The sequence below is a fragment of the Canis lupus genome, chromosome 25 (assembly GCF_003254725.2).
Source record: "Canis lupus dingo isolate Sandy chromosome 25, ASM325472v2, whole genome shotgun sequence".
Classification (NCBI taxonomy): domain Eukaryota; kingdom Metazoa; phylum Chordata; class Mammalia; order Carnivora; family Canidae; genus Canis; species Canis lupus.
Genome location: NC_064267.1, coordinates 11,423,146 through 11,447,521, shown reverse-complemented (window position 1 = coordinate 11,447,521; position 24,376 = coordinate 11,423,146). Strand labels below are relative to the sequence as shown.

Below are 24,376 nucleotides of genomic sequence, written 5' to 3'. Positions count from 1 at the left end.
GTAAGGTTTGGAGTACTGATAGCGAGAACTTCCAGCTCAGCGGGCATCAGAAACTGAAGACTTAATTACCATTTCTGTCCCTAGGGGACCTATGAACCAGGAATACCAACCAAGCCTTAATTAGAGCTTAACAGTGGTTTTCAAATGTTGTTTTAAAGCAGCAGAACACTTGTGAAGTCAATATACAATCTCTGAATCTAAAGTTATATAAAGTCAATAAAACTGGTATCAGAGGGTCACATTTTAAAAATTTATTCATGTAGTTATTCAGTGGAATAACAAGTCTATGTGGTACTTTGTTGAGCACAATATCTTGAAATTGGTGGGTTAAGGATAATAATTACTCTTTTGTTCCTCAGTCTTCTGTATTTTCTGTCATATAGTAACATGAGAATCATAATTCACACAAGTAAGTTGTGCACTTGTTTTTCAATTTTGTATCAGTACTTGTGCAATTAAAGAAAGATTATTGCAGAGTCCCTACCTTCCTAATAGAAAAAACATATATATAGATTGGGGTTGGGGATGACAGGAGAGAGAGGCTTTGTTCTGGGATCTCAATGAAAATACTGTAACCCAATACAAACTAAGTATGTTGATGATAATCACTAGTATGCTAAAAATGAGTGCATACTATTTGGACCTGCATTTGTGATTTTTTTATTGATTTAATAAATATTGAAAGAACAGATAAAATAATTTCAAATCAAGAATTTGCACAACCCTGAAACTTTTCTGGAATCCTAGGGTTTTACTTGATACAGTTCAAAAACCACTGGCCCAGAAGGCCTATTTTTCCATAGGAGGGAACTTACTGGTGCATAATTAAGGAAGCTGGGAGGTTGGAGCTTTTCTCAACTGAGCTGCTTCATATGAACCACAGAATACAGACAAATGATTTGAATGACTATTTTGTGAATTCTCCCAAGGAGAGAGTATGCCACATATATCGTTCATGATGTGCAGTAAGTGTCTTAGGGCTCAACTCTTTCTCTGAGAATGGCTGGGAAAGTGAGGAATCAGTAAGACTTTAAATTTAAAGCCAAAATAATGAAGCAGAAAACCCCACAACTTACCAAAGTGTCAGATGCTTATATGCAAATGAGCGCAATTTTCAAGGCAGTATATCAGTATTACCAGTTTTATCTCCATAAATCTGATCTCTCAGGCACTGAGATTCTTGGTCAAGAATTTTCACATTATAACTTGGAAATGACAGGGAAAGATTTTCATTCTAATTTTTCTTCCACACTTGAATGAATAAATAATAGAATTTATAAATTTAAAAAATGAAAAGTTTTATTGGTCGCCTTCATGATTCTTTCTGAAGACAGTCTTGAGTAACGTATTTGTTTTATGAAAATCTTTTAATTTAATTCACGTGAAAGGACAAAAATGACATTTCTGTGTTCTGAAATTAGCTTGAGCTCTCTGGTTGCCTTTCTTACTGAGTTTTTTGCCTCCCTTTTTCATAAATAGCATGATACTGTAGACAAAACCCCTAACTCCTGAAGTGGAACGCCTCCCTAATTTTGTTGTGGTATTTCTCAAAGCTCAGAGGCTGTGCATGTTGATTTTTTTTGGTTTTAGAAATAATAGGGAAGGCAACTCACAATTGCAAGTCTTAAAACAGAACATGTTAGTCTTTTTATCTTTTGATTCAGAATATTTTCCTCAACTAGTGAGTGAGGACCTTGTATTTAAGGAATTATGTAATACTTTGCTAGTTTTTTATGTATGGCATTAAGCAAAGCTACCTTCTTTGAGACATGTATAGACTACTTCTGGGTGGAGACATTTAATTTCCCCCTACTTCACTCTTTCTTTCTCGCTCACACACACATGCACATGAAAAGTAGTTCTTCAGAGATTAAAACAAAACAAAAAAAAAAACAACAGCTTTGGCCTTTGGAATACTTTTCATTTATATACCCTGTAAATTTCTTCTTGAGTGAGAATCCATATGGTTTGTGTGATAGCTTTTCATATAAGCTTTTTTTTTTTTAATCTATTTAACATTTCTTTGCTGTAACTGAGTGAAAGCTTTAACCAAGACCTGCCTATGGCACATAGCTGCCTTCAGTTTATTGGCTACTTCTGTAGTTGAAAGGAAGTTGAACTATTTTTTGGATCCAATAAGTTGTCCTTTCCACTTGGGTGTTGAAAGAGCTTATGAGCAGTAGCTGTTCTGATTTTTGTTGGTTGTTTTCTCTAGGGAACAAGCTACCCTCTGAGTCAGCACTGGACTTGAAGATAAATCCTACAATTCATGAAACTGACTGATTCGACTAAAGGATGGATAGTTTGGGCAGCGTTGGACAGCTCTATGAGGGGTCTGTTGGTTTAACTGAAGGGATTGTTGAGTTCAGCAACTTTTAATTCCCCTAATCATAAGGGGTTGCTGTTGTGAAAACAGGGTTTGTGAAGGAATCAGTTCTGGCAATTAACATCAATATCCCTATTGACTCCGTTTTCATTTTATCACCACACTTCATGGAACAATTCTTTATAGAAATTTTACTGCTATTTGTTGCCAGCAAGAATTAGTATGCCCTCAAGAGGTCAGCATAGGATTTTGCTGAATCCAAGTACCCTTTTTTCACATGGGGTTATAAACATTTCTTTCAAGTAAACCTTTTGGCATTTGGGTTGTTTCATCTTTGCAAAGGTAGTTGCATTTGTGGCGTGAAACTTTTAGGACTAAATTGAACTTAATTTGATTAGTGTATATTTTACTGGATCTGAATAATTTATATTTTGGTTTATGGTCAATATTGTGATATGCTTTTTATAATTACCAATTTTTACGTTAAAAAGTACAGTATGTTTTGGTATCAATCTTCGAGGAAATGAGAATAATTATAACATTTAAATAAATGGATTTTAAAATCTGAAACAGTGAGTGATATAAGCTACAGAAAGGAAGTTTTTCTTATCTTAATATTCTAGGCCATAATAAAATATGCAGGAATAGTGTGGGTTGTCTTTTTGGAGGCTTTTAAAAAATAGGGTCTGGCATGTCATAAGGAATATTTTGACCAAAGGTACATCTGTGCGGTAACACATATAATCTTGTGGTTTAGGATTGCAAATATATTTATTTTAGTCAATTGTAAGTTAGCATGATTTAAAATATATAAAATAATGGGAATTTTGACTAGTCAGTATTTCAGTTGACTACTAAATATCCTTTATTGTTTAGGCTAGAAGTGCAAATCTATCATGTCAGAGTTTGGAAAATAGGGCTGTAGACAGTGAGCTTTAATACAGCTCAACTTTAGGTTCATTATTATTTTGACCTTAAGCATGATACTTTTTTTTTTTTTAATTTTTATTTATTTATTTATGATAGTCACACAGTGAGTGAGAGAGAGGCAGAGACATAGGCAGAGGGAGAAGCAGGCTCCATGCACTGGGAGCCCGACGTGGGATTCGATCCTGGGTCTCCAGGATCGCGCCCTGGGCCAAAGGCAGGCGCTAAACCGCTGCGCCACCCAGGGATCCCAAGCATGATACTTTTAATTAAGAACATTTTTAGCCAATTTTGATAACTATTTGCAGAGCTTAATTTGATAGGATGATGAAATTATTACGGGGAAAGAAGTATAAAGCATGTTATCTTAGTTATTACTTCCTAATTCTGTTGCTTTTTTGGGTGCTGGTTTGTTTTATTTTGTACAGTGTATTTAAGGATTAGATCCTCATTTAAAATATATACATGCCTGTATGATGGTTGTCTCAGTTATATCTTTATTTGAAAGTTTTCTTACCTCAGTTTGTGGCTTAACAGTGATGGTAAAATGTTTCCGAGTTAAAATTTAGTAAAATGTTGACTTTTTTTACTTAATGGCAAAATCTTGAAGGATTATTGCCGTCAGTCCCCTTGTTTGGCAGAAAAGTAATCAACCATAATCTAGATTTACCATATTTTCCTGGATTCTTAGATGCCATCTATTATAAAATGTACCCTATCAATTTAATAATAACCTTTTAGGAGGGAGAAAAATTAATGTCATTGGATACATAAATTTTTAAAAATTTTTAATAAAGAAAATAACTCAAACATCCATATTGCTAGGATTCTTCAGAAACTCTGAATTCTACTTTAGTCTTTAAATTCAAGGATCTTCTGAATTACTCTTGTCTGTAGCAGTCATACGTGACTTCATAGTTACTTGTTTCTTTTCATAGTACCTAAACCGTTAGGACTGATGGTATAATTTTGAGACTTACTGTAGGATTCCAAAAACTTTAATGGATAAATGTTTTTAATTAGTTGGTACTGTCCTCCCTTCCTTTAATATTTTATATTTGATAGGCAGAAACTTGGCAGTTTTGCCTTTAATCATGTTTTCTCTTTATACTATAACTTTTCCTTTTAGGTACATTACTTTTATATAGCCATTAGGGATTTAAATTTAGGTAAAAATCCAACAGCATGAATACTACACTGAGCTGTATTCGCCCTCAAGGGGCCTAGATTCTAGTTTGAATACTATGATCACTGAATTTATATGACTGAACAAATCACTGAGCTACTCTGGGCCCAGTTGTCTGATTTGTAAAAGGAAAAAAAAAAACTTAGTCTACTTCTGGCTTAAAAATTGGAAATTATAAAATATTCTGTTCAGACTATTGAGTTGATGAAGTAGATTCTTATTTATCTTTAGTAGATAATTAAATGGATTCTAATTATCTTTAAAAAGATAATTAAGAGTTTAAGGGTCCCTCAGTGAGGTGATTATCATGTAAAAATATTGAAAAGAATTTTTCTAAATTTAAGATTTTTAAGTTTCTTTTATTATAAGGCAATATAGATGATGACCACTTTAGTATTTGTGCAAACAAGCTTATGCTCAAGTTTATTCAGAGTTTTAACTTACAAGAAATTAATTTTATTTCAGGTTAAGTTTTTAATTATTCAAACTGAATATTTTCTAACTGGATCAAATAATTATATCCTGAGAAAAATTTTAGTTCACATTATAATGCATCACCTATAATGATCTAATTTCCCCTAAATTCTTAGCACCTTAATAGGCTTTAGTTGATTGACAGTATTTTCTCTAAACTTCACATTGCCTTTTGGTTTTTAAAAAGTTATTTTATCTATTAAAAAGTTGAATCATAGTGTTATCTTTTAAAAAGTGGCATATGTGTATGTGCTCTGTTACAGATACACATTTTTCTTAACTATAAGTATTTTTCAGGATTTAGGATGATTTCTTAGGTTACTTCCCAGAACTAGAATTTCTGGGATAAAGGCTGTGAATAGTTTTTAAGCTACTAAAATTGAAAGCAGCTGCTTTTATGATGCATATGCCAAATCATAACCTCAGAGTCCAACAGTTATTTATGAAGAATAAAGCTTTGTTTCATATCCTTCTAATGTTTAAATAAGTAAACTTTTTGAATGGCTTCTATAACTTTTGTATGCCAGAGCTAAAATATGATTTAATTATTGATATTATGAAGTCTTTTCTATTTAATGTTACTAGCTGAAATCTTATTTTAAGCCATAACATTTAGTGTGTATATGATAGTTCAAATACTTACAGATAGGAACTGATGAAGCACATAGGTTCAAATCCTTTTTCTATGAACTACATTCAATTTTTCTTTGCTGTATTTCCTAGCCATGGAGTGTATGTCGCTAATATATGTAATCTTTTCTAAAGGGATATGGATAAAAAGTAGTGAAATTCTTTTTTTCTCCCGTTCGTTCCCCAAAGCATGTTTAGATAGGAAAAACAAAACATTTGTTCTTGTATTTTTCTCTAACAGTATTCATTTTACTATTAGAACAGAGTTATGAAACAGTGGTGACTATACCAGACACAATTCAAGGTGTCTGTGCAGAAGTCAGTTAACCTAGCAGGCTAAAGACTCCTGTCGTAAGAAAAGCCTGCTTGTAAGGGTTGCCCTTGGCTGATGTCTGGGAACTTGCATTTGAGGAATGTTCACATTGTTCCCAACTGATTAGGGTAGTTTATTGTGCCTAGATTTTTTTATGTAAACAATTTGGTTTATGCTACACACTTGTTTCCTTCTGGAAGTTTGGAATTCTGGTATGTATTAGGCAGAAGGTGCCTATACTCAGTTCCTTATAAAAACCAAGGGCATGGAGTCTCTATTTGGCTTCTTTGGGCACATATATTGTACACATGTTATTGGAGGAATAGGAAGCTGTGTGAACTCTCATGAGAGGAAGAGAACCTAAGGAAACCTGCACATGAGTTCTCTGGGCTCCACCTATGTGCTTTTCCCTTGAGATCTGGATGTGTATGCTTACTACATTGCTGTGATAAATCTTTACCATGAATGCAACTGTATGCTGAATGAATCCTTTGCGTTCTAGTGAATTTCTGAACATGGGGGTGGTCCTGAGGACTCCCTAGTCAAGGATCTTTGTTACTAAATTTATGGAGAAACTCTAAGGATTATATTTTAAAGCAGCTCTATTTATACAGTTATTATCATGTGAAGAGTTGAGTGCATTTCTGATGTTCTGTAACTGTTAACATTTTATTTGAAAAAATTCTATTCAGTAGAAATCTGTCCTGCATGGAGTATAGTTAGAGTATCTTGGGGTTTTGTTTGACAGATTGCAAATTGCGGATAAAAAATTGCAAATAACTCCATGATATCCAAACTTTTAATTGTTAAAATGATTATAATTACTTGAATTTCTTTCTCTTTTTGCTAAGAACAGCTAGTGAAAGAAAGGAACAAGAAATAGAGTTTGTGTCTGAAGCACTGAAAGAGCTAAATGGGGGAAAGTCTTCTGAACCTAACTTCAGAGTTGACCTTTTATACCCATCTTTTAAATCATCAGCAAAGTCAGAGAAAAGATTGTATTATTAGTATGTTTAAGACCTTGTAGAATTTAGGAGTAAAAGCTTAGTGTCTGTGGTTTGGGCTGTAACTGTGCATCATTTTATTTTAGGGAGGTGGTGTTATTGGAGAATTTGGTTTAAAAAATGAATAAATTAGGAAATGTATTTTTAGAAGTAACTTTGTTTTTTGTACTACTGGATATTATCACATGAATTCCTTAGTATGATTTTCTCTTGAATGAGGCCCCAAATACTGACTCTGTTGCTAAGAAGGTAATGCTGCTTCTGTTTGTCTTCAGTTTAATCCATTTGTTCAATATCAGATATATTTTAATAATTTAAACATTCTTCTTAATATGGTCATACATGACCATTTGTTATTGGGGATTTAGTTTGGTTATTGGAACTTTGTTAAAATTGTTATTGTAAGCTAGGTTTACCCAAGCTACGTTGACCTGGAAGGAGTAATGTTAGAATAATCAGACTGTTCTATAAGAAGAATGCCCTTCACCCCAAATTCTTTCAAATTCCTCTCTTTTTCTTTTTTCTTTTCTTTTCTTTTCTTTTCTTTTCTTTTCTTTTCTTTTCTTTTCTTTCTCTTTTCTTTCTTTCTTTCTCTCTTCTTTCTTTCTTCTTTCTTTCTTTCTTCTTTCTTTCTTTCTTTCTTTCTTTCTTTCTTTCTTCTTTCTCTTTCACAACAGTTTATGGCTTGTTTCACTAGCGATGGTCGACATCTATGTCACTTGATAGCATACACCTTGATTTTTCCCCTCTCAACTTCTTGTTAAACTTGGGTAATTCTGGTGATGGCATTCCCCTGATCATGGTTATTGCTCTATTTAACATCTTGGTTGTTGGTGTCACAAAGATGAAACTTGCACCTCTGTATATTTTCAGCAGATTTCTTGTGTGCTGACAACTGTACTGTGACAAAGTATAGTTAGGAATACAGAGAGGATTAAGGTATAGTTCTTTCCTACAAAGAGACAAGTCAAATTGTGTGGTACTTGCTGCAAAAGATAAAATCCAAAATGCATTAGTATGAGGGTGGGGTTTAGAGTTTGGTGTTGGCAAGGAGGGTTGTTGATAAATGTCCCAGAGGAGGAAGGAGTTTGGGAGACTTGAGGATTCGTGAGGCAGGACAGTGCCTTCAACAGAAGTTGCATTGAATCTTTGAATGAATCGAAGAGAATCATTACATCTTTCTATCTATGACCATGGACTCTCTCTCCTTTTCTGTCTTCTTTCCAGGTCTTCCTTAATGTCATTCTACAAAGTTTTATAATTTTCTGTGTTCAGGTCTTACATATATTTTGTTAGATCTTCTGAGACACTTTGTAGGATTTGTTGGTATTATAATTGGTGTCTTTAAAAAATAAAATTTTTGTAATTATTTCTAGAGTATAGGTAATGTGATTGACCTTTGTATGTTGGTTACTTTGATATTTCTGGTATTTTATAGATTCTTTTTTTTTTTTTTTAAGATTTTATTTATCTATTCATGAGAGACACAGAGAGAGGCAGAGAAGTAGGCAGAGGGAAAAGCAGGCTTCCTGCAGGGAGCCTAAAACAGGCTCCAGGATCACAAGCTGAGCCAAAGGCAGATGCTCAACCACTGAGCCACCCAGGCGCCCTTATTTTATAGATTCTTATATGTATGCAAATAATGATGTTTTTTTCTTTTCTTTTGTAACCTTTCCTCTGTTGTTTTATTGCAATTGGCTAAGCCTTTAACATGATATTATTTAAAAGCAGTCATAAGTGACATTTTTGTCATATTCTTGATTTTTAAGAGGAATGTTTCTAATGCTTTCATATTTAGGGAGACCTTTACTCTTGGTATCTCAGATGCATTTGTATCTGAGTAGACACTTTTATTTTAATTTCTCTGAAAGAAAAAAATAATTTTTGTTTTTTCCTGGAATGGATTTAAAAGAAACCTTACCATTTATTCATGAAGCTTTTATTCTGGACTTATGTGGGTCTAAAAGATGGACAAGACAAAAATATCCACTTTTATGGAGTTCACAGCTTTTATTTTTCATTTTATGACTTTGTATTATGTACCATTATGTCAATTAAAAAGTCTTAGTTGATAGGTATTGCCAAATTGTTTTCCAAAAGATTGTTATAACTGATACTAAATGTGTGTGACTGATTTTATGCACTCACTTTTTAAATAATTGCCTAAATGAATTTTTTAATCTATGCCAGTCTGACAGGAGGCCAGTGATAATACTGGTTTTAATTTGCATCTCTAATTGTCAGGGAATAACAGCATCGTTTTTACATATTAGATGCATTTAATTTTCTTGTCTACAAACTGGCTAGTATGTAATTTTTCCTTTTTCTTTTTTCTTTTTTTTAATTTTTTTTTTTTATTTATTTATGATAGTCACATCAGAGAGAGAGAGAGAGAGAGAGGCAGAGACACAGGCAGAGGGAGAAGCAGGCAGGCTCCATGCACCGGGAGCCCGACGTGGGATTCGATCCCGGGTCTCCAGGATCGCACCCTGGGCCAAAGGCAGGCGCTAAACCGCTGCGCCACCCAGGGATCCCTAATTTTTCCTTTTTCTATTAAGAACTGTATTAAGCTGGGGAACCATTTTTTAAGTGTTGGAAATATCTTTGCTATGTAGGAAATTTATTTTTGAAGAAGTTAAATTGGCATTTTCTTTTGACTTTTGCATTTTGTGTCTTCATAACGTATTTTTAAAAATACTCTTTTCAGTACTTTTCTTCTTGAGCTCTTAAATATTTAGTCTGAATATTTACCTGAAATTCATGTGGGTAAAATGAATGAAAGGGCCAGTTGCTTTTATCTGTTTTATCTAAATCTCTTTGCTTATATCTATTTGTTCCATCATTTAGTGACAGCAGTCAGTTGTCCTATCTGACTGTGGTCCTCTCCTTCCCTGAAGTTTGAAATGCCACCTTTATCTTTTTTTTTTTAATTTTTTATTTATTTATGATAGTCACAGAGAGAGAGAGAGAGAGAGAGGGGGGCAGAGACATAGGCAGAGGGGAGAAGCAGGCTCCATGCACCGAGAGCCTGACGTGGGACTCGATCCCAGGTCTCCAGGATCGCGCCCTGGGCCAAAGGCAGGCGCTAAACCGCTGCGCTACCCAGGGATCCCTATCTTATTTTTTCATATGTATTTGAGGTCAAGTTTTGTGCCTATTCTGTTGTATTGACCCACTATTTATGTGAATCTTTATCAAACATTTTTATTACTGTAGTTTTCATCACTTCTGATCTTATTTCATACTTTATTCTTCCTTTCCCTTTTCTTTATTCTTCCTCTGTACTTAACTTTCTTTAATAATTTTCCTGGCTATTCTTAATGTTTAGCTTTCCACATAGTTATAATCGGTTTGGCTAATTACAAAAAATTGTGTTGGCATTTTATTGAACTAGCATTAGTTAAGGGTAGAATTGAAGTCTTTATAGCAAGTAAGTATGAGTATTTATTTCCTTTTGTTCAAGTTACCTTTTGTTTCTGTTAGTAGAGTTTTAACCTCTTAATATAAGCCTGTATTTCTAGGTAAGTGTATATCTAGATTTTTATTTTTGTTCGTTGGTTGAAGTAAAACCCACAAATCATTAAATTCACCCTTTCAGAGTATACAATTCAGTGGTGAATGTGCTAACATATTCACAGTTGTGTAGCCATCATCACTATCTAATTCTACAACATTTCTTCACCCTAAAAGGAAACTTCATACCAGTTAGTAGTTATTCCCGATTTTCTCCATCCCTAGTCCTTGGAAAGCACTAATCAACTTTATGTCTTTATAAAGGATTCGCCTGTTCTGGACATTTCCTATAAGTAGAATCATACAGTAAATGGCTTTTTGTGTCTGGCTTCTTTCATTTAGCAATGTTTTCAGAGTTCATCCATGTTATAGCATTTATCAGATTCCCCCATTTTATGGGTGAATGATATTCCATTGTGTGGATGGATCAGATTTTATTTACACATTTATCAGTTGATAGACATTTGAGTTGTTTCCATTTTTTGACTATTATGCATAATACTGCTATGAACATCCAAGTACAAGTATTTGCATGAACATATATTTTCAATTCTCTTGGGTAACGTACTTAGGAGTGGAGTTGCTGGTCATACCATAACTATACTTAACAATTTGAAAAACTGCCAAACTGTTTTCCAAAGTGACTATATCATTTTACATTCCCACCAGCAATGTATGAGGATTTCAATTTTTCCATTTGCTCTTATATTTGTTATTGACCTTTTTTTAAAATTGTAACCATCCTAGTGTTATGAAGTGGATTTGTAGTTGTGATTTGTATGTTTCTAATGACTAATGTTGAGCTTTTTATATGCTTATTTGCCATTTGTATATCTTCTTTGGAAAATGTTCAAATCCTTTGCCTGTTTTTTAAATTTGTTTTTATTGTTGAGTCATAAGAGTTCTTTGTATATTCTGCCTGCTAGCCCATTATTGAATAGGATTTGTAAATATTTTCTCCCATTCTGTGGATGGCCTTTTCACTTTCTTGATAGTTTCCTGTGGAGTATACAAAGCTTTCAATTTTGATGAAATCTAATTTACTTTTTATTGTTTTGGTTATGTGTGCTTAGGTGTCTTATCCTAAGAAACCATTCCTTAGCTGAAGTTCCTGAAGGATTATGCTTGTTTTCTTCTTAGAGTTTCATAGGTTAGCTTTGTTTAGGTTTTTGATCCATTTTGAGAGTGTTTTTGTTTTTTTACACAGATTTATTTTAGACAAAAAGGGAGTGAGAGCAGGGGGAGAGGCAAAGGGTGAGGGAGAGAAGCAGATTCCCCATTGAGTGGGGAGCCTGACACAGGGCTCCATCCCAGAACTCTGAGATTATGACCTGAGCCAAAATCAAAAGTCGGACGCTTAACCAACTGAGCCACCCAGGCGTCCCTGAGGTAGTTTTATATATGGTGTGAGGTATTGGTTAGATGTTATATATATTATGTTTCTGTTTTGCATAGTGGTCACCCCTAGAATTTTACCATGCATGCTTTGCTAAGTACGAAATTATTAAAGAAGAAGGAGGTAAAGATACTTCATAAGGATATTTAATGATTTTGTTCCTTTCACCCCCTTTCAGTGTAATAGTTCCTAGAATTTCTTTCTTTCTCTGTCTCTCTCTTATTTAAATTCTTAAGAATTTTGTTTTATTTATTTTTTGTTAAAAATTTTATTTATTTATTCATGAGAGACACACAGAGAGAGGCAGAGACATAGAGGGAAAAGCAGGCTCCCTGTGGGGACCCAGTGTGGGACTCAATCCCAGAACCCCAGGATCACGCTCTGAGGTGAAGGGATATGCTCAACCACTGAGCCTCCCAAGCGTCCCTTTTTAAAAGAATTTTAATTGCACTTTGACTTGAACCTATTTCAGACTTCTTGTTTTTTCACTATCAGTGGTTTTCCAAATTTATCCATACATTATTATAGTCTATGATTTTGGGGAGAAGGGGTTTTCTCTATACCGAAGTTGATCATTTCACCAAGGAGATGTGAGTGACAGATTCTAAAAAATGTCTTCGTATTTTTCCTCATTTGCAAATAAATTGTGTATAAACTTTAAGTGACAATTCTTTTTCCCGTCTTACTTTGATTATTTCATTGTATAATGTTGCTGATGCAGTCTCCAGTTAATGTCATTGTTTGTCCTAACCACTTTTCCTTATTTCCCAAGTTTTATTTTTAGGTAATTTCATAAGTTACTTCTCTGGTTTACTTTTTCTCTCTTGGTTGTGTCTACTTTGCTATTTAATTCATCTGTTGAGTTTTTTTTCCCTTTAATTTCAAGGATTATATTTTTTACTCTTAAAGAGTTTAGTTTTATTTAAGAAGAACAAATCTTCTGTTTTTTTCTTTTTATGATGTCATTTCTCTCATGTCTTCAATCATTTTAGTTTCAGTTTTATATCATTTATAGCATTCTGTTTTCTGAGATCCCTTTTTCTCATGGTATTAATTCACAAGTTTATTGTCCACGCTGACCCTTACTTTGGGAGTTCTTTTAAGTGGAATTGTTTTTCTAGGGAGAGATCTTGTGTGTTCTGGGTTGTAGAAGCATTCATCAAAAACAGTTGGTGTTTGCTTCACACAAATGTCCAGGACAGTTCAAACTTTGTTAATTTTTCACTGAGATTCCTATAACATGAATGAAGTCTCCTGGGAATTTTCTTTGCTATACCTGTGTATAGTACTGGCATGGGATTCTTTTCTCTCAGCACAGCTCCAGCCTTCTCCTTTCCTCCATCTCTCTTCCACAAGTAAACTTACTTTTTGCCTCTATGGGCTAGTAGGTAGAAAGAAGTTTTCTCATCCTACATTCACTGATGTTGCACCTTTTCCAGACTCCTTGGCTTCACACTGAAATTAGAGTCCTAATCCCCAGGTTTTATGGGCTGAAGGCCATGTTTCATATTCTCATGTGGGCATTAAAGCCTCAATTAGCCTAGATTTTTCCTCAAACTTTCCACAGTATTACCTCTTAATTCCAGTTTTTTCTTTAATTTCTTACTCTTGGAGTTTTTGTTGTTCTTTTTTTATCTCAGCTATATTTTAAATTTGGGTTGTATCATATCTCTTAGTTCCAAGTGTCTTTTTTGTTGGTTTTCGTAGGTTTTTCAGGTATAAAATCATGTCATTCAAAAACACTGATACTTTGTAGCCTTAAAGGTTTTTTTATATCATTTCTTATATTTTGTTAATTGCTCTGGTTAACTCCTCCAGTGAGCATCTCTTTACTGTTTCCTCCCTTCTATTTGAATTGGGATACATTTAAGAAGAGATTTTTTTAGATGTTCTGAAACAATTAATTTAACATATACGATTTAAGTATCACAGTTTGAATATTTGCCTAACAAATTATAGTGCCATTATGGCATAAGATGTCAACAAAATGTCATTCTAAGAATAAATTACAAAAAGCAATGCCAAAAAATACAAAATGTAATATTTCTAAATCATCTTTTTTTAAATACAATTTTTCATTCTTCCAGATTGTCTCTTATAGTATCCTCAGTGGTTATTATATTTGCTTAAGTGTTCTGGTGGTTGAGTACCAGTTAAGAGTAGGGTGTTGGTGTTGTAATTACCACAAGTAGCCCTTATCCCCAGTATAAGGAAAAATAGAACTTCTAAAGCAGTATTTACATGTGAGAGAAGTGAAATCAAATCTCATTTTAATTCATCTTTATTTTTAACTACTCATTTCTGTAGTATGGTTCTACTCCTTTGGGCTGTTTATAATTTAGTGTTAGATATAGGCAGTTGACATTAAGTATGTGGTGGCTGTTGTCTTCACAGTAGTTAGGTACAGAATACCTCTCTTCGAACAGATATGTGCATACTTTACTCCGTTCTTTAACATGTTTGAGATATTCTGGTGGCACAAAGCTGTGCCTTATGTGACTAGGTGTGAAGTTTCAGTAATTTAGGGGTTAATTTCATTTCTAGCTTCCTATACATTTAAATATCCTGTTTCCCCTATAGCTGGTGCTTAATAGTGTACATATTTTATTTTGAATGTATTAAGTATCAGCTCAGATATATGAACTCAGATTTCAGTGCTGCAACAAAATTAGAAATCCTTAAGAGAGAAAGCTAGTTACATTACAACTTACAAATTCTATTATACATGAATTTCCTTCTTAACTGACCACAGTTTGGTTTTGGTAATCTTTTACCATGCATTCAGGCTTAAAGAGACTCTACCTTTTGTCTTACTTGCACACCTACTTTGGTGTCAGAATCTTTCCCTGCACTCCATGCTGCACTTATATCCCACATGGCTTAATGTGGTCACTAATGCTACTACTATGGGTAATGGATCCCCTTTCTACTTTCTAGTATAAGACATAGGAACTAGGCAACTAGATAGCTTATGGGCTAAGAGCACAGGCTTTGGAATCCACTGAGACCTGAGTTGAGTCTGGATTCTTTTGTTTAATAACCTATATTTGTCCTTATAATTTAAAAACTTTTTCAACATTTTCTTAGCAGTGAGGTGAATGTGGTATACCTACCTCACAGGGTTGTTGTGAGGATTACATAGACTGATGTATATGAAGTACTTTTATTAGTGCCACATTGGAAAGTATTCAAGAATTGGTAGCTATATTTGTTGTTGTTATTTAATTTAAAGGTAGTAAACAAATTTGCTCATCTTTGGTGATTTGGCTTGGAAAGACTTAAACACTAGCTTTAGGGAAACTGTCTTAAATACATTTCATATTAGGTAAGTGGGGAGTATTTGTCTTTTGAAAATAGTTAATAATTCAATTCTTGCTTTATGGATTAACCTGTAATTAAATGTGTAATATAGAGTTAGAAAAACAGAACTCTGAAACAGTTTTTTGTTGTGCTTTTTTTTTTTTTTTAATAAGCTTATATCTTAATATAGTAGTTTGGCCTCCTTATAAATAATCATTTTTTGAAAAGAGGTTTAGATTTTTAATGTTTTTCTGAGATACCTTTAAGACAAATTTGAGAATGCCTGACTTGCTTTAATGTCAATGCAGTAGACATTGTTATAGCAGTAGGAGTGTTACATTTAGAGTTTGGAGACTTGAGTCCTGGCTTTGCTGTTGGATTTGCACAAATGTCACTGGTCAAATCAAAATCTCTTCATGTCTGAATTCTAATCTCTGCTATGGTGCTTGTAACTTGACCTGCCTCACTTGCCTAACTCAATCAGTTGCTCAGAAAATGAGATGAAATAATTATGTTAAGGCTCTTTAGAAACTGCAAAGGGCTATCCTGAGTAAAGATAAGGATTATCTCAGTTCTCACCTTAGTTTTGTCTACCTACATCTTTCCAAAAAACACTATTGGTGTTTTATGAATGCCTCAGAATTGAAATTCATGTCCCTGTTAATCATAGTCTCTGACCAGAGGCATTTTGGTAAACTTTTTCCTTGCATTGTGAGATGGCAATTACTTTAAAGTGTGGGTTTTTAGTCATTCCCCAAATGGCCAGACAACAGTTTGTGGATAAGCCAAGTTTTTCAGGAAGTCTAACTGTAGCTCTAGAAACTCTTTTAATCTCTGCTCAGAACTGATCACCTCCATTAAGCCTTTGATTAATTCTACGGTTTTAATTAATTTGCATCCATCTGCATTTATTATGCATGTAGTTTGCAGTATATTAATTTATATTTGAGTGTTTTTGTAAGTCATTTTATATTTTATGTCTTTTACATGTGACCTGGTTTTGTTTTCTCAGCTAGCTTGGAATCTCCTGAAGGGTTAAGACAATTGTCCTTTCCCTTTCTTCACGTTAGGATCATAATAGAGGATGCCCTCCGTATAATGGTTTCTTATTAGTTGTGTTTGGATAAAACTTCTGTTAGAACCTAGTGGTATCAGTTGGCCTAATTTTACAAAGTATGCATTTGCAGAAGTTTTCATTTGTTCTAGTATATGCCTATTTAGAGTTAAAGACAAAAGGCATCAAAACAGTCTACTGCTTGATTAAAAAATATAATGTGTAAGCTGTTGTGTATTTCAGCTAAGACTAGACTTAATTGTTTTGCTTTTTCAACCATTCTGTTAATTGTATTTGGCCAAAAGAAATCTAGTAAATCTCATTAAATAGTTTTATTTTTAATACTATACTACTTTAGGTTAATGTGGTATTTGTGTTGTTAATAGCCATAGTTTTAAATGATTCTTCACAAAAAGGGAATTGGGCCCTTTATGAAAGAAAGGCTTTTATAAAGGCTTATAAAAAGGCTTTTTAAAGAGTCTCAGTTTGTTATTTCTCATTTTTCCATTAAATTAATTTGTTAAATTTCTGATGATTCTTACTATTGAAGTTTCTTGTGTAAACCTTGATATGGAGGAGACTATTCTTGCAATAAATTTCCTAGTTTATTTAGAAATGTCTATCTTTGAAAAAAGAAACATCTTTACATTTGCTTTCATCAGAGCTTTCTCTAAAACATAACCAAGATAAAATCATGGCTTTTATTTTTGCACTTGATTTTGCTAAAGATGATGTTTCTTCCAAATGAATGTTTGCATTTTATTTCCATCTGTGTTTCTTTAAAACCAATTTCTCCTCCCTAAGAAACATTTGTACATCTTCTTCAGGAATGTCCTTGTCTGCTGGATCTTCCCCTCTTCATTCTCCCAAGATCACTCCGCATACTTCTCCTGCTCCTAGAAGAAGAAGTCACACTCCAAATCCAGCAAATTACATGGTGCCTTCTAGTGCCTCTACACCTGTTAATAATCCTGTTTCTCAGACTCCATCTTCTGGTCAGGTGATCCAAAAGGAAACTGTCGGTGGGACGACTTACTTCTATACAGACACAACCCCAGCACCTTTGACTGGAATGGTATGTCTGCATTAAAGGAGAAGTTATAGTACTCTTACAACAGTTCCTTCATATTAATGAGATTAATGAGGAGGCTTACCCCCTCTTGCATCTTTTTATTGTGATGTGAAAAAGTATTTGATTTTCTAACTTAGATGATAACTCTAATCTCTTCTTATTGCTTCAAAGTAAACTGTTTCTGTAGTAATAACTCCAGATTTAGACAAATCTGGTTTTATTCACAGATTGTATTCAAGCTCTAGTTAGTACTTCATGGCATGTTTTGCTTATGGGATTACCTATACTTGTGCTAGTTAGAGTTGACATTCGCTACATTTGTTTAAGGTATAATAGGTAGTTTTGCCTCTAGTCTACCTCTAGTAAGAATTCTGAGAAAGTAGATGGCTTCCTATATTTACTGAAAGTAAACTGATGATAAACCTTTCCTTCAGATGAGGCAGTGATTTAATCTCTAGATTTCTGGATAGTGGAGATCACATAGTGAAATGAGGTCTCCAATATGGATTATTGGTAAGGAGGGAGGGAGCCCAGGGGAAGCCCTGATCACAAATGAGGAAAGGGCTAACAAAGGAGGGAGGAGGGGAAGGGCAGAGAGAGAAATATCTTCATGTTCCACAAATTGTATCTTTTAGCTTCAACTGTTGTGGCCATGTTCAAAAATTGTTTTTTAGCTAGTATAGTAAAATAAGTAGTATTGAAGAGAGCATGTGAGTTAGAAAGCCAAATTCCATTAAAACACAAGAGCTGATCTAAATTGTAGACATTTGACATAATTATAGATGATAGTTTTAGATGAAAATTATCCTTCGGTTTTAGTAAGCAAATTTTGATCTCACAAGTTAAATAAATGGTTTATTTTGATTAATATTTTACTAAAAGACAATTTGAATGCAAAGATGACAGAGTGCTTTTATGTTTTTTAAGAGTCCTAGTCCTGCCATTGTTTTGTGACTTTTGAATCTTAGTACCTCTGAGACCATTTCCCCAGTTATAAATGGGGATAATAATATCTAACCTCCTTGTGAGAAATAAATGTGAAAACATTTATAGACATACTTATGAATTCTGTAAAATGCTTTTTAAAAACTAATAAATAGCTAATAGTTTTGTTCTGTTTTGTTTTGTTTTTGGTCAGAGATCTTTCAAAAATTATCACAGAACAGCTTGCCGAACAGAAGGTCAAATAATTGAGGTAGAGTAGAGACTTTCCTTGGTTCTTTCAAGTAAGAATTCCATCAATGTTTTACCTTTTTTGGGGGTTTATTATATTTTATAATTATTTATATTTTTATTATATTTTATCATATTTGTAGAAGGAGCAAATTTAATCTATAAAGAGGTTCTTTTGTCACAAAACTGTCTCAGTTGTTTTTGTAGTGATTATATATGGCACATTTTTACAATGTTTTTACCCTTCACACCACTCTTAAAAATATGCTCATGGTAAACCTGCGGTGGTTAAGCCAAACTGCTATCTGGTGTAAGAAAACCAAGGCAAGAAAAAGGAGGTATTATTCCCCTACAGATTTAGGTTAAAGGAAACCTTACAGGTATTGCAAAACCACTTCCTGATTGAGATCCAGAGCAAGAGTGATCATCTGAGGGCAGCAGAAATTAGCTGAATTCGTTTTTCAGAGAGGGGAAAAAAAGTGTTTCTTTCAGCTTTTAAAATGAAAAAAGAAAACATAGTTTAGAATATACATTGATTTTTGTATCAGGGACCAGTGAAGAGGAAGGAGAGGCATAGGAAAACAGAAGAAGCAAGGGGTGAAGAAGAGTCCATTTCTAAGAAGCTGGAAGATTTAGTAACTTTACTGTAGTTTGCCCAGAAAGTATTTAAATAGATTGTTGCACCCTATTGTTCACCTAAGCTTCAGTCCCAGACCAAGAGTTAAGTCAGTTGGTCCTCTTTACTGTTGCAATTTGAAACCAGTATGTACATAACAAGTTTGTTTAGATTGGCCAAAAAAGCCCTTCAGGGGAGTGGTTCTTTGGGTAGACAAGGCAGTGTTAAACCTCATTATCTGACTAAATCCAAACACTTTAAATATCTGCTTTCTTCCTCTCTCTCAACTGCTTTAAAAAATATTTACAAACTATGTAACACTTCTTCCAAAGAGCAGCTTTGTTCTCTCATTGGAAGTTAAATTTTACTGTATTTCAAGAAATGTTTCCTTGTTAGATTTTTAAATTCATTATTGCAGTATAATATTTTTAAAGTGAGTTCATTCAAAAAGTATACTAATAACAGCTATTCTGAGGTGTTTAATTCACTATCATTAAAATGTATCCATTTATTTACCGCTGTCATTTAAAGATTAAAACTTTATTAAAACATTGATAAAGCTCATCAGTTGAGAATAATTGGTTATTACATTTTCCTCCTCCCTGCCTTTTTAGGTATTTCCAAACTATCATATTTACCCTCCAACTGCACCTCATGTTGCTTATATGCAACCAAAAGCAAATGCACCTTCGTTCTTCATGGCTGATGAACTCCGACAGGTATGCTTTCAGAATCCCTGGTGGAAATACTTAATATCTCTTGTGCTTTAGCAAACAACTGGAGAAAAAAACAAAACTCTTTTCAAATCATATAATTCAATCAAGTATGCTACTAAAGCAGATAGAATTTAGAATTTATTTAAGGAAACCTAATGTTCAAGACAATTGCAAGTGTGTGTTAGGACATATAACAGAATAGCTATCTAAATGGGCTACCTTTTTGCACTTCATAACCTGTGCATTGTAAGGTCTCTTTGAAATATATTAAATAAATTATTTAAATGGTTTCTAACCGTCAGACACTTTTTGCTAATATTATAGGATAAGAATAAGTAGTTTGGCTTAGATGTAAACTCATTTTAAAAGAGCTTAGTATTTTCTATAAAGTAGGTTTTATTAAAAGAATTTCATTTCCTTTTTTTAGGTATACAGCTAAGTATTATTTGATATGTAGAATTTCATTTTATATTTATATTTTCAGAAAAATTTTTATTTCACAGAAGTTGTACCAGTACAGTGTTGATGAGTGAATTGTTCGTCAAACTTAGGATAGGCCTTGAGTTTTCAGCCACAGAGTTAGTTGTGTGCTTTGGATTATAGCACAGTCACTTAACCCTTAATTATGGGTAGGTCTATCTAGGACTGGAATTTAGACATTGTATCATTATTAGAAATGTTATTTCATGTTATCAACATTAAAAAGTGCACATACCAAAAATATTTTTTTCATACCAAAAAATATTAATACTACATTATTTAGTTATAATAGAAAATCAGATTTCAGAAGCTATAATGTTTATATGTAAATAGACTTGTTTTCTTTTCTTAGGAGCTGATTAACAGGCATTTAATAACAATGGCTCAAATTGATCAAGCAGATATGCCAGGTAAAATGTGAATTGATTCATCTTTACAGGATATTATTACCTTTATATAAATATTTTTATGCCTTGAACAGCTAATCACTATTTTATGAATATATTTATTTGAAATCTATTTTTGAAGCGTTCCAAGATGCCACTGATCATCCAGTTCATTTCACTTTCTACATGTGACAGTATCTAGTTTGTCAAAAAAATTAGGTGATTTTAGAAATCATAGTACTTTACCTCACTGTGCACTGGAGTATTATTGTCTTCTGAAACTTGATGAAATATGGATACTTAAACAGAGGGGGAAGGTAATTATTATTTTTGGAAGTGTGGTATACCAGACAATGTGCTAATTGAATTTTTAATATGTCATACTTTCTTTCTCACAAGCATTCTATGACAGAGACATGAATACCTCGTATGTGTGAGGAAAACTGAGGTTGACAGGAAGGCTAAATAACTTGCCTTTAAGACCAGTGGTCTGGTTGGGTCAGAATTTAAACCTAGGTTTTTCTGTCTGTGCTACAGTGTTTCTTAGAATGCAATTAAAATCTCTTTCCCCAGGGTAGCCCAGGTGGCTTAGCGGTTTAGTGCCACCTTCGGCCCTGGAGCCTGATCCTGGAGACCTGGGATCGAGTCCCACATCGGGCTTCCTGCATGGAGCCTGCTTCTCCCTCTCCCTCTACCTGTGTCTCTGCCTCTCTCTCTCTGTGTCTCTCATGAATAAATAAATAAATAAAATCTTAAAAAAAAATCTCTTTCCCCAGCTTATTTGCTATATAGCAAGATTAAATATGGTATAATTTAACAAAATTATACAATATAATGCAGCAAAATTAGCTGCATTATAAATAATGCAGCAAAATTAGCTGCATTATAAATAATGCAGCAGGGGAGCACCTGGGTGCCTCAGCGGTTGGGCCTCTGCCTTCAGTGCAGGTCGTGATCCTGGAATACTAGGATCAAGTCCCACATCGAGCTCCCTACATGGGTTTGCTTCTCTCTTGTCTCTGCTCTGCCTATGTCTCTGCCTCTCTGTCTCTCTGTCTCTCTCATGAATAAATAAAATCTTAAAAAAAAAATCAGTAGGAATACATTTGCCCTAGAGATAATCTCAAGACACATGGTTATAATCAAGGATTGAGCATAGTTCACTGTGCATCCTCTTGATTGCTGAAGAATTAAAAGGAGTATGTCAAGCTATCATGCCTTAAGACCAATCTTTTCAGTTTAGATGGACAGAGAACTTATCTGTCACAGCCTTTGAGGTATTCAGGTTGGAATTGTCCTTAATTATTTAATATTGTCTGTGAGGCCCTACCCAGGGTAAAAGAAGAAAAGAAAACTAGGTTGGTTTATTTTTGCCTTTCCATTCTTTATGACTATAATCATGAATAAATCATATGATTGTAGATTAGACATAACTTGAAATTATGATAGAATTTAAGAAATAGCTGGATATTAATTTATTATTATTAATTATTAACTGACATTAATACATGTCAGTTAAATTTCTATAGATCAATAGCCAATAACTTAAATATAATGAAAAGAAAAGATGCTATTTATAGTCATTTAAGGTTATCAGTAGCTAGGAATAAAGCAGCAAAAGATGTGTGAGATCACAATGGGGGAGACTTATTAAGAGATATCAGCTAAGATGAATAAATAGAGTAAAATACTATGTTCTATATAGGAAGACATAGTGATTAAGATGTTAGGTTTTCTAAACTGTTGCATAGGTCCAATAAAATTGTAATCAAAGCTGTAATGAGCTGTTTTTACTCTTAATTCTTCTGACATGTACTTTATGTCCTAACTTTAAGGGCCCTAACTATAAGGGCTCAGTCCCACAAGATTATGCCTACTTCAGATGCCAGCTGAAATGGGTTATCCAGGCTACCCATATTCTATGTGGCCAAGTGCAAATTTGGGGGTTTCCACAATCACTACCACCACTTCCCCATCCCCCCACCCCACTGGTTCAGTAATTTGCTAGAATGACTCACTTTAGGTTGTTGGTTTAGTATGGAGGGTGCGACTCAGGAACAGCAACTCAGGAACAGCCAAATGGAAAAGGTGTCTAGGGCAAACAAAGTAAGGTGGTGGGTTGGGTGGCGGCAGCGGGGACTTCCATACCCTTTCAAGGTGTGCCACTCTCCTAGTACCTCAGTGTGTTCACCAGCTTGTAAGCTCTCTGAATTCCACTGTTTAGGGTGGGTTTTTGTTTGTTTATTTGTTTTGTTTTTTAATGGGAGTTTCATTGTGAGAACAATTGATGAATTCTTTAGCTTTTAGTGATGAACTGAATCTTCAGCTTTTTTGTCCTCCCTGAGAGTTGGGAAACAGAGCTGAAAGTTTCAAGCTTCGTTTGGTCTTTATTTTTTTTAATTATATTACAGCATAACAGAACTTTTCATACTAGATGATAAAATTAAAGGGCCAGGGCGGGGCTCCTGAGTGGCTTGGTCAGTTAAGCATCTGCCTTTGCCTCACATTATGATCCTGAGATCCTGGGATAGAGCCCTGCATCAGGCTCTCTACTCAGTGGGAAGTCTGCTTCTGCCTAACCCTCCACTCCCCCACCCTCCACCCCCCACTCCCCACCCCCCCCACCCCCTTCACCCTCCACCCCCCTCCCCCGGCCCCTCCTGGCTCGTGCTTTCTCCCTTTCTCAAATGAATGACTAAAATCTTAAATTAAAAAAAAAAAAAAGTAAGGGGCCAAGACTATCCAAGGTACTTTGAAGATGATGGTGGAGAAACTGGGTGTATTGAGGGAGGGGAGGCATAGTTTGAGTCTATAATAACTAAAATAATGGAGTGATGGCACTGGGTTAGATCAGTTAATGAAACAGGCTAAGGAGAGCCCAGACACATTCTGTGGTAGACGTGGCAGCTCAATGGGGAAAGAAGGCATTGGAAAAAATGGTTTTTCTTTATGGTAAAGGATAAAATTGGATCATTATCTTTAACCACATCTGAAAATCAATTCCAAATAGATTAGGAACTTAAAAGTATAAAACAAAACTTTAAAAACTTTTACTATAAAATCTTGGTGAATTGATTTAATATTTCAATGGGGAAAGATTTCTTATACAGAAGACAAAGGTCATTGACTCTTAAAGAAAATACTGATGAATTTTGCTAAATTAGAATTAAAAACAATCCAAAGATACTCAGAGTAAAGAAAAAACCTGGAAGAAGATATTTACACAGCTGATAAAGAATATAAAAAACACAATCCAGTAAGAGCATAAATGACTCAATAGAAAAAGGGCCAAAAGATAGGAATAGACATATGAGGAAAGAGAAAATTCAAATGACCAGTAAATGTATGACAGAATGTGAAACATCATGGATCATTAGGGAAAAATACAAATAAGATGTCATTTTAAAGTCTGATTGTATAAAGTGTTAGGATATGGATCCATAAGTTCTCCAGCACACTGCTGTTGGTACCATAAATTGGTGAACCTGTTACCACTTTGGAAAACTTCTAAAGCTGAATGTGTATGCTGTGATCCAGTAGTTCTCCTCCTGGAAATAAAAAAACATACACGTTTTCAAGTGCAAAATGTGCAAAGTATCTGTAACATTATTGCTTAAAATAGCAGAAACTTTGATCCAAATGAATTGTGATATTGTCAGATGATGGAATATTGTACAGCAGCTTAAATGAAGAAAGTTCACTGCACTGACATGCAGTAATACAGAAGACTCTTAGTAATGTCATAGTGAGTAAAGTTAGTTGCAAGAGACTACATATAGCATGATAGCTTTTTGTAAAGTTAACTAAAAT

At 34.1% G+C, this 24,376-nt stretch overlaps 1 protein-coding gene across 8 annotated transcripts in view; it reads left to right on the top strand.

Annotated features, from left to right (window-relative positions):
- The window catches only part of PAN3 (poly(A) specific ribonuclease subunit PAN3), a 134,843-nt gene that overhangs the window by 78,617 nt on the left and 31,850 nt on the right, over window positions 1-24,376 (top strand). For 5 of the 8 annotated variants that reach the window (XR_003142299.3, XM_025462628.3, XM_025462625.3 and 2 more), the window contains 4 exons: window positions 16,951-17,198; window positions 18,334-18,390; window positions 19,599-19,703; window positions 20,533-20,590. Coding sequence is in view for 7 of the 8 variants with exons in the window: in XM_025462628.3 (XP_025318413.3) it covers window positions 16,951-17,198; window positions 18,334-18,390; window positions 19,599-19,703; window positions 20,533-20,590 (468 nt within the window). In the remaining variant the exon portion in view is untranslated. The remainder of the gene's footprint in view (window positions 1-16,950; window positions 17,199-18,333; window positions 18,391-19,598; window positions 19,704-20,532; window positions 20,591-24,376) is intronic. The other 3 variants (XM_025462629.3, XM_049101442.1, XM_025462627.3) reach the window with 1 other exon arrangement.